At 47.1% G+C, this 11,611-nt stretch overlaps 1 protein-coding gene and 1 pseudogene across 1 annotated transcript; one reads left to right on the top strand and one right to left on the bottom strand.

The window, feature by feature from the left end:
- LOC8079862 lies at positions 246–4,851 on the top strand (annotated as a pseudogene).
- On the bottom strand, positions 6,172–7,471 carry LOC8073488 (citrate-binding protein). The gene is made up of 2 exons (XM_002441833.2): positions 6,887–7,471; positions 6,172–6,765 (listed from the first exon to the last, which is right to left on the bottom strand). Exons 1-2 carry the CDS (start codon positions 7,214–7,216, stop codon positions 6,370–6,372), a joined length of 726 nt encoding a protein of 241 aa, XP_002441878.1. The 5' UTR covers positions 7,217–7,471; the 3' UTR covers positions 6,172–6,369.

Below are 11,611 nucleotides of genomic sequence, written 5' to 3'. Positions count from 1 at the left end.
TCGTCGTCCCGTGTACTATGCCCCGTTGGGCACCCCCTCGAGACGCACTGGTCAATGCCTTCCCCGCCTTTCCCAAGGCTCGGCCTTATCCGTTCAGCCCTCGAGACCGTCGATCGCCTTCTCGAACAAGGATCCCATAGGACCGGTCAACGCTTCAACAACTCTCGACGCGACGCATGTAGGAATATGTACACATGCGTATGAGCACTAGTCTCCTATCAACAGTCAGCCACGTCGTCACGCGTATGGAAAGGACGATATCATCATCACCAAAGTACGATGCTACAAGACTCGTCATGTCATGCCTCTACAGGAACCTCGACTTGATCAGTATCCACCCCGATGTCATCGCGCATGTTAGCCCTAGGAACCATGTACCCCTGAGCCTCCTCTTCACCTATAAAGGGGGACGCCAGGGCATAGAATAGGGCAGGTTCAAGTTCGCCCTTGGCATAAAACCTTGAGGACTTATAGGGTTCCAAGTTCAAGCCTTTCTCCTCGCAACCCCGTTTTTATCCGCTTGTATTCGCCCCTGTACAAGCACTTCGGTGTAAGATAATGCAATCCCCTCACCCCCGCTGGACGTAGGGCCTTCTTTGCCCAAACTAGGATAAATCGTCTGTATTCTTCTTGCATCACCATTCGAAAGAGATAATGCAATCCCCTCACCCCGCTGGACGTAGGGTCTTCTTTGCCCGAACTAGGATAAATCGTTTGTATTCTTCTTGCATCACCATCCGGAAGAGATAATGCAATCCCCTCACCCTGCTGGACGTAGGGCCTTCTTTGTCCGAACTAGGATAAATCGTCTGTATTCTTCTTGCGTCATCATCCGAAAGAGGGAGCACGCACATAAATTCACTCGTTGGTGTTGGCCCCCGAGGTCAAAACACCGACACTCAAGTACTGCTAATACAAATGTTTTCTTTAATTAGTGTAAAAGTACTGCTAGATCATGGACGGACAGCATAATAACTAAGCATTAAATATAGACGAAAATAAAAACTAATGCACAGTTTATCTGTAAATCGTGAGATAAATTTTTTAAGTCTAGTTAGTCTATAATTAGATAATAATTGCTAAGTAAAAACGAAAGTGCTACAATATCTAAAACAAAAAATTTACAAACTAAACGAGGCCTAATTAAAAGCGCATCCCTTTCCCGTCCTCGTGGCTGCGCGAGGATCAAGCAAAAGCAAGTCATCCGTTTCACACAGAGGAAATCGACGCATTGCCAGCAACGGAGGCCGAGAGATGACGCGACAAAATTAAAGCCGCCAGCCGCTCGGCCGGCCGTGTATCGCACACGTGCGAAATATACTCCGGCGCAGCTGCAGGGCGGAGGCTTCCCTATAAAATAGCATATTAGCATGACATGGCATCCATCTGCGTGATACGCGCGCAGCTGCTCATCGGCACGTACTGTACGAATAGTATATATACATAGTACACTACAGTACTACTACACCGCCGAGGGTTTCGGGATGGGTGGCGCTGCTCGTCGGCGTAGGTTTGCAGGTGCTGCCTTGGTGGCGACGACGGCGGCGCTCCTCGTGGCCGCCGCCATCTCGGTGCGCCGCCGTCGTTTGACTCCATCTTCGCCTTCGGCGACTCCTTCACGGACACGGGCAACAACCCCGTGGTGTTCGGGTGGTACGACGTGTTCGACGTCGTCATGCGGCCTCCCTACGGCATGACGTTCTTCGGCGGCCACCCCACCGGCCGTAACTCCAACGGCCGCCTCATCATCGACTTCATCGGTACGCCGTGAACCCATCATCGACTTCTATATTTGCTCCATTTGATTGTCTTACAACTCTTATTTTTTCTATCAATCAGCAGTATTTTTCTCTCACAATAAATTAGTGAATAATATTTTAAACATGACTTTTTAGATAGACAAACGATGAACTTTGGTGTGGACGACCTCTATGTATATATATCCTTGCACCAAACTTTATAAACATATATGATCACTGAATGATATGTATACATATATATAATTTTCATTCAGCACAAGGCCTGGGGTTGCCTCTGGTGCCGCCGTACCTGTCGCACAACGGGAGCTTCCGGCAGGGCGCCAACTTCGCCGTCGGCGGCGCCACCGGTCTCAACTCCAGCTTCTTCCACATCGGGGACGGTTCGGGCGCCAGCCTGTTCCCTCTCAACACCAGCCTCGAGGTGCAGCTCGAATGGTTCGAAGACCTCAAGCCTTCCTTGTGCAAAACGGACCAAGGTTTATACGGACATATATATATATACACATATTACTCTAACTCTAACTAAGTATATATAAACTTGGTAGCTAAGCTTCACAGATACGGACTGTTAGTGTGAAGAATGAACTGAACATGTGAACATGCAGGTTCAGAGCTGTGGTTATGCTAGCATGCTAGCTAAGTGAGAACGGACAGTGCCCTACTAGACCATGGAACATACGCTGATACACAGTAATTATAAACGAACGAAAAGTCGATTGAGAGGAAATAACTAAAAAATTTTAGAGGTCCATTCGCTGTCAGTGAAATAAAAACTCACTATGAATTTTGATTAACCTTTCTTGAAAAATAACGTTTTGACGTTTTATATTTATTTTTTATTATGTATGATATCCACAATATCTACATACATAATAAAAACAATTAATATAGTTAAAAAAAATCAAAACACCTTATAATTTAGAACATAAGGAGTACAAACAGAGTCGAGACCCTGACTACTAGCTGGTAGCTATAGATTTTTCGCAACTGTTGGTGTACCATTACAAAGATAACGATCTTATGTGTACAACTGTTTTTATTTATATGTTGTATTAGGTTTGTCCTAAGTTAAACATTTATATATTTGATCATTAATTTCAAAAAAAAATTATACATGTTCATAACATATAAGATCTATGAATTTAGATTCACTAAGAAAATTACTTTCATAACATATAATTTCTATTTTTGTAAAATTATGTAAAGTTTTTTTCAAAAGTGATGGTCAAAGATATAGCAATGATTGACTTAGGCCAAACATAACATGACAGGTAGAAAAAAGAACGAGGGAGTAAAGTACAACTACGGATTGATACATGCATATTTACGAGTGAGTCTCTATAGTATTTAGGTCCGATTTGATAGGGCTCTTTCACAAGTGCTCCTCTAGCGAAGCTAAAGCACTTGAGGAGGAGCCACTTTTTGGGCCTCCGACTCCACGGCTAAAAATGGCTCGGACTGCTTTACTATTAAGAAAAACGGCTACACCTCCAATGAAGTGTTTATTAGGTTTTTACTCTGCCGTAGAAGCTAATGCCAAAGTCAGAGTTAAACCCTATTAAACAAGTTCTTACTTTCCCTATTCCAAATTGTATATCTAGAATAGCCCGAATGTCTTTGAATATAGAATGGAGCACTAGCTAATAGTTATTCTTAAGTTGTACTACTCCTTATTATTAAGTTGTAAGAAAATGGTACACTGCTATATGTGCTCAATGGGGAAATAATAATGTGCTGTTTTCGTACTGCAGAGTGCAAGGATTTCTTCGGCAGGTCACTGTTTTTCGTGGGAGAATTCGGGATCAACGACTACCAATACTCGTTCGGGAAGAAGAGCATGCAAGAAATCAGAGACTTCGTGCCAGATCTCATCCAGATCATCTCCATGGGCGCTGAGGCAAGAATTAGCACTTATTACACCGATATACATATCCTGCTTCTGTCACCAACTCCGATCCTCACTCTTCCAACCAACACGATTGCATATCATTTTCAGATCGACAAAGAAAGTTGATTTTTCTTTATTTAGATAGACAACGTAAATAACTATAAACATAAAAATGAAATTAATAAATCAACCTAGGAAATTGAAAACTAGCCAGGTTTTCACTATTTATCACTAACAACAAAACAGACACGCAAATTCGAGATAAGTAGAATAGAACTCTGAATAATCTAGCTGGTTTGATAGCATAGCTTGTTCGCTGTTTTAAAAAGTCAAAGTACTGTTCGTTAATTTATTATGACAGAAAAATATTGTTGACCGATAGAAAAAGTATGGGTTATAAGAAAAGCGAACATTACGCGGGCTAGGTCATCTACTTAATAAATAAATAATTAAATTGGGCATGTTAATAACAACATCATCTGTCATCATGAAATTAAAAGCAGAGAGTGATCGAGCATGGGGCGAAGACAGTGGTGATCCCGGGGATGATCCCGTCGGGATGCGCGCCGCCGGTCCTGGTCACCTTCGCCGACGCCGACGCGTCGGAGTACGACGCCGTCACCGGGTGTCTCAAGGAGCCCAACGAGATCGCGACGCTCCACAACTCGCTGCTGCGCGACGCCGTCGACGAGCGAGCTCCGGGCGGAGCACCCCGACGTGGCCGTCGTCCACACCGACCTCTTCAACCACGTCACGGAGATGGTCATGTCGCCTGAGCAATTCGGGCTGGAAAGAGACGTTCTTACGGCTTGCTGCGGAGGGAGTGGGAGGTACCACTACAACCTGTCAGTGGCCTGTGGCGACGATGCTGCGACGGTGTGTGAGTATCCATCCAAAAGCCTCTTCTGGGACGGTGTTCACCTCACCGAGGCGCCTTACCACTACATCGCTAAAGACTGGCTCAACACCATTCTGAGCAGCGTGTCTGCTGATGCAAGAGCTACTATTATGGCCTACGCCTCAATATAATGGGATGATACATGGACACACGTAAGGTTGCTGAATATGTATAAGTAATTGCACTGTTGCAGTCAATGAAATCCATATGTATATCACTGCTGCAACATTCAATAAGATGATTGCTGTAATAAAATGTGTTTCAGTGGACATCTGAATAAAATTGTTATATTACGTATACATTGTTAAAAAAAACTCATTGCAAAAGGGTTCGTAGCTAAGTGGTTGTGACTCTTGAGTCCTCTAGCTTCTGAGTTTGACTTCCTGTTGAAATGAATTTGAGGGCACGGGTTAAAACCCGCCCGTGTTAGTCCAAACGGGTCCATTGAGCTAACGGGTCCAATCACATATACTCCAAACGGAGCCATTGGTTTCAAATCATGACCAAAACGGATGGCCATTGGTTTCAATGGACCCGTTTAGACTCTTGATGGCCATTGTTTAGTTCACTGGGTGAAAAGTTTTTAGATATTGTAGCACTTTCGTTTATATTTAGTAATTATTTTTAAACTATGGACTTACTAGGTTTAAAAAAGATTCGTCTTGTAAACTGTGCAATTAATTAATTATTTTTTATCTATATTTTGTGCTTCATGCATGTGTCGTAAGATTCGATATGATAGCAAACCTTGAAATCTTTTTGGATTTTGGGTGTAACTAATTAAGACCTTAATCATTTGCATGCAATACCCCAAAAAGTTGTGGGTACGCGGACTATCTACTGCAAATATATTTCCCAACACAAGCATTGGTAACTCTAGTCAAGATACGTTTGGTAAAAAACGACTTAGGAAGTTTATATATAACATTTTTACACAAGGATGAACTTTTTCCAGTTTCAATCATGCCCTGACGAGGATGCATCGGCCAAAAAGTTTACAAAACAAAAGGTCCGTGACAAAGATAGGCTTTTTTTTGCGAAGATGATAATGATATAGGTATATAACAAACACAAATCTCCTACAAAATATAAAAAAATAATCTCCTCGTCACCAGATACCATGAGTCCATGACGCGCCTGCCAGCCTCGATTATTTTTCCTGATTCCAGTTCCAGCAGCAATCTAAGGCTGCCCTGCTTCGATAGCTACAGCCGCAGAATAGTGATGTTGGAATATAAGTAAATTGTCCATCTCTCCATCATAGTTTAAGCTTTTAGGTTAAACTGTTTGGTGCATGCAACTCAATATGGTATCAAAGTCAGAGGTCTCGAGTTCGAATCCTGATTAGCGCAATTAAATAAAATAATTGTTGCTCGTTCCTATTCCACGTGTGAGGCCTGAGGGAGCCTCCACGTGAGGGGAGTATTGTTGCCTCCACGTGAGGGGGAGTATTGTTGCTCGCTCTTATTCCACGTCTGAGGCCTGAGAGAGCCTCCACGTGAGGGGGGGTGTTGGAATATAAGTGAATTGTCCACCTCTCCCTATCAGTTTAAGCTTTTGGGTTGAACTGGTCGGTGCATGCAACTCAATAAGTGACACTCATGGAACAAATCAATAATCTCCTCATCAGCTAAAACAATGACAAAAACATTATTGTTCACTACGAGTTTTTTGAGGGATCAATGACAGAGTGCTCCTACGTCTATAGCGCTCGATCGGCACTATATATATTATTTGAACCCGTTTTAAATTTCAACTCAAAAGGATACAGAGATTGCTCTACTGACTAGTAGAAGTCTAGCTAGCTAGTAGCCAGTTAATAATTAGTAAGGTTTCGTGTATACGGTGATGTTCCTCCAGCGCGACTCCATCAACGGCGACACGTCGTGGTGCTGCATGTACACCCCAAACTTGAAGTAGTGCGACGCGCTCGGCGTCACGTCGACAGCCAGCCTCGGCGCGCCGTCGACGTACACGGCGACCGTGGATGCGCCGACGTCGTGCACCACGTTGAGGCGGAACCAGCGGTCGTAGATGCCATCCTCCACAACCTCGCCGCTGTAGTACTGCAGCGTGCCATTGTAGACATGCAGCATCAGCGTCGTGGCTTTCGCGCCGGCATCCTCGTTGTGGATCTGCATCACCGACGCGCCGGAGGTCCCCGTCGGCACGTAGCCGTAGCCCTCGAACTGCCACACCCCCGACGAGTAGTCGTGGCCCTGATGCAAGTGCAAAAAAACACACACACAATATATATATATATATATATATATATGCATCACGGAGATTGGAGAAGGAAATGATGAAGTGAACTCATGGTTGTGTTTGGGTGCTTATTACGGAGAGGCGGACTTCGGTGCGGGGCTTGGTGCCGGTGACGGTGTTGAAGGGCTTGTCGCCGGCGTAGACCAAGAAGGTGCGCACGCCGGTGACGTTGTCGTAGCTGTAGCGCTGGTTCTCCGGCACGTCGTAGGGGCTCTGCACCACGAAGTTGCCCTCCGGGAGCTCCACTTGGACGAACCCGGCGGTGAGGTTGCTGCCGCTGCCATCAATGGCGGAGGCGGAGGAGGACGCCAAGGCGAGGACCATGAAAAGGACTAGTAGTACTAGCTCCGTGTGTGCGGCTTCGCCGCCGTTGAGAGCGCGGTGGAAGGAGGCAGCCATGGCCATGGTCGATATGAGAGGTCCTCGTTGTTATGTGTGGGATCATCGACGTGCAATGCCAAAGTGTGCCTGGTTATATGCCGGATTATCGGCGGTGATGTCCAAGCACCTAAAAACACCTTGTGTTGGCACTTTTTGCTTGGTGGCGTCCAGCGGAAACCGGGTGTTTGTTTCGATATCGTCAATAATGGTGGCTTCATGGTGCGCGTGTATTGCGTGAGTTTGTAACGCGACGGCCAAAGAAAAAGGAAGGCCGGCAACCACTGCTCGATCAATTTGATAATGGAAATGGAATCTAGTGTCACATGTGAAAGGAAGTACTGTTGGAAAATTAGGCCTTGGCGAAATTATATTTCGCATATATACATCATGAAGATAGAGGGATGTAGTATATATCTACGATTCTAGCAGTGCTAGTAAATAAAGTATGCTTTCCTCACAAATTAGCACACGCATAACAAAAATTAGTACTAAATATAAAGGTTAGAAAATTTAACCTTTGAGCGAGACCGGTGCGTTAAGATGAAGGTTAATTCGATGTCTCGGCCTCACCGGTGGATGCTGCCACGGCAACTTAAAATGCAAGACCAAAGCCTCCTGACTTCTAATGTGGCGATGTCTCTACTTCATCTAATAATATATGGGTGTGTTTAGTTGCTCATTATAATAAGTCGCCACATCACAGCTATGGCTCGCCATAAGAATCAGAAGCACTGAAACAGTAGCCGAGTCACGCAAAACCCCATGGTGTGACCATGCCTGTGCTTAATACAGCAACGTTTTGATTCTTGTTTCATCGATCTAAAATATGTATCTCTAAAATTTTTCAAATTCTTTATGCATATGATAGAAAATAAACGCGACCCACTCCTACCGGTGGCGTCCAAGAGAACTGCAAGTGTAAATACATGATTTCTACTAGTAATAGACTTAAGGAAACTGCTAGTAAATATGTATTTACAGTGGTGGTTCGTACTTGGTATAGTCATGCATGCATGGACCCACGGTTCAATTTCTATTGGCGTCTATACATATTGTTAAACCGCCAGTGGAAAAAGTAACAAGTGTGAACAAAAAATCATTTCTATACCAGTAAACAATTCTTGCCAAAAATTGCTTATAAACATCGGATCTCCATGGGGGAATAACATAAGAGGAATCCAGCCAATTCCCTCCTCTCACTCTAGGTAGTTAGCTGCTTAAATGTTGTGAAAATTTTAAAAAAAAATATAGTTATTTGTTGGCGTTTTAAGATAGCTTCTCATTTTCCTTCCACAATAGAACAACTTTGGGCAGCATTGAGGCCTCACATAGTTGGTGTCAGTTTGCATGCCAAAGCAATAATTATACTATCATAACGGACTTGTTTGGTGTCGTTTATTAGTCCCTAACGTTCCAAATTGTAAGACGTTCTGAATTTAATAGGTACATTACCTTTATTATTTATATAGACATAATATATATCTAAATGCATCTTAAAAAATCCAAGACGTGTTATAATTTGAAATGGACAGAGAGAGTATTATGTCCTCAGTTAGAGTTAGGCCTTGTTTAGATGTGTTTAGATTTCGCTACCGTAGCACTTTCGTTTGTTTGTGGCAAATATTGTTCAATCATAAACTAACTAGGGTCAAAAAAATTCGTCTTGCGATTTACAGGTAAATTGTGTAATTAGTTTTTGCTAAGTCTATATTTAATGTTTCATGCACGTGCCGTAAGATTCAATGTGACGGAGAATCTTAAAAACTTTTTGGTTTTTTGGGTGAACTAAAATGTCAAATCCTCCAACTTTAAAAGCGCGTGGACCCTCAAGTGAACTAGAAAAAACATGAAAAGTTGTGTAGAATTTCAGGCCAAATCCAGGAAAACTTGAATTTGATATAGTAGAAGAAGGACAGAGTGATAACGGAAGCATGTGCCTGCCGAGTTCTCAGCCCAACGGGCGGCCACGACGCACGCGGAGCGAAGACGCAGCGCGCGGCCAAGATGGAGTCATCGCGCAGAGCGCGGTCACGACATGCATGCGCACGATGTAACGGCACAGACGGCCAAGTCTTTCTTGTATGTAGGATCGGGAGTCTGAGAGCTGAGCGTCACCTGATGTACAATACAGATCGTGACTTGTGTCTATTCTTCTTTATGGTATCTATTAGCTCCCCGGTTTGACGACACACCGCCGTCTTCTTCGACGTCGTCCTCGGAGGATCGAACGTCGACCGCACCGTCCACAGCTACATCACCCACACCATCGGCGCCTCGGTTCGACGCCACACCACCGCCATCTTCGACCTCGTCCTCCTCGGACGGCACTGCTTCGTCAACACCACCTCCAGTTGCTGCAGTACGACGACACCCGATGGTGACCCGCGCCAGGGACGGCATCCACAAGCCGAACCCACGGTACGCCATGACGGCAGCTGCACCAACAGTCTCGTCGATCCCCACGTCTGCGCGGGCTGCTCTACGCGATCCAAACTGGAAGGCGGCCATGCAGCAAGAATTCGAAGCTTTGCAGGCCAATCACACTTGGCGGCTCGTTCTACGCCCGGACCGTGCAAACATCGTCACCGGCAAGTGGGTGTTCAAGCACAAATACAACCATGACGGCAGCCTTGACCGCTACAAGGCACGATGGGTGGTGCGCGGCTTCACGCAGCGCGCCGAAATTGATTTCGGCGAAACCTTCACTCCAGTAGTGAAACCGCCGACCATCCGAACCGTGCTAACACTCATCGCAGGTCGCCGGTGGCCGATCCGACAGCTTGATGTCTCCAACGCCTTCCTCCACGGTCATCTCGACGAACGGGTCCTCTGCCAGCAGCCGATCGGCTTTGTTGATCCAACACAGCCCGACGTCGTATGCCTTCTGTCCAGGTCCCTGTATGGGCTGCGGTAGGCGCCGCGAGCCTGGTTCACAAGGATCGCGGGGTTCTTGCACACCATCGGCTTCGTCGCAACTCGATCAGACTCTTCATTGTTCGTACTCCGTCGCGGCTCATCGACAGCGTACCTGCTTCTGTACGTCGACGACATGGTGCCGACGCGCTTCTTCAGGACATCATCGCCAAGCTCCAAGCCGAGTTCGCCGTCAAGGACATGGGACCGCTGCACTTCTTCCTCGGCGTTGATGTGCGACGTCGCGGCTCCGACTTCTTCCTGTCGCAGACCAAGTACGCCGAGGAGCTACTCGACCGCGCGGGCATGATGAACTGCAAGCCAGCGGCAACTTCGATCGACACGAACGCCAAGCTGTCCTCCACCGCCGGGGCTGCAGTTCGTGATCCGAGTGAATACCGCAGCATCGCCGGGGCACTGCGGTATCTCACCATCACGCAGCCTGACATCGCCTATGCCGTTCAACAAGCGTGCCTGCACATGCATGATCCGCGCGACAGCCACCTCGCCATCGTCAAGCGGATCCTGCGATACGTCCGGGGAACCATGACCTACGGCCTTTATCTTCGTGGAACGACGTCGACACCCACCATCATCGCCTACTCGGATGCCGACTGGGCCGGCTGTCCGGACACACGGAGATCCACGTCGGGATACTGCATCTATCTCGGCAACGCCCTCGTCTCCTGGTCGTCGAAGTGATAGGCCACGGTGTCCCGTTCGAGCGCGGAGGCCGAATACAGGGCTGTCGCGAACGCGGTGGCCGAGTGTATTTGGCTACGACAACTCCTCGGCGAACTCCACATCGACGTTCCCAGCGCCACGATCGCGTACTGCGACAACATCTCCGCCGTCTACATGAGCAAGAACCCGGTGCATCATCGGCGAACCAAGCACATCGAGCTTGACATACACTTCGTGCGGGAACGCGTCGCGTTCGGAGATCTTCGCGTCGTGCACGTTCCAACCGATCAGCAGTTCGCCGACGTAATGACGAAGGGCCTGCCAACTACGACGTTCAACACCTTCCGGTCCAGTCTCACCGTCGGGCCACCCGACGCTGTCACTGCGGGGGGGGGGGTTGTGATAACGGAAGCATGTGCCTGCCGAGTTCTCAGCCCAACGGGCGGCCACGACGCACGCGGAGCGAAGGCGCAGCGCGCGGCTAAGACGGAGTCATCGCGCAGAGCGCGGTCACGACGTGCATGCGCACGATGTAACGGCACAGACGGCCGAGTCTTCCTTGTATGTAGGATCGCAAGACTGAGAGCTGAGCGCCACCTGATGTATAAGTTACAGGGTTTGTGGGCACCCTATACGACACGATCGAGGACAAACAAGACGGACTCACAGGCAGGCAAGGCAAGGTCGTGTTAGTTAGTTGACCCCCCAAGAACACTCTGCTGTGCTGCTCAGGCGAGGCGATGGCCGGATGCTGTACCCGCCTTCGGGCCGAGCAGATGCTCATCGTCCATGAGGTTTGTCGCTGAATTGTTTTACCCATCT

Source organism: Sorghum bicolor, chromosome 8 (genome assembly GCF_000003195.3).
Source record: "Sorghum bicolor cultivar BTx623 chromosome 8, Sorghum_bicolor_NCBIv3, whole genome shotgun sequence".
In the NCBI taxonomy this organism is placed as follows: Eukaryota; Viridiplantae; Streptophyta; class Magnoliopsida; order Poales; family Poaceae; genus Sorghum; species Sorghum bicolor.
This window is presented reverse-complemented; position numbering and strand designations above follow the sequence as displayed.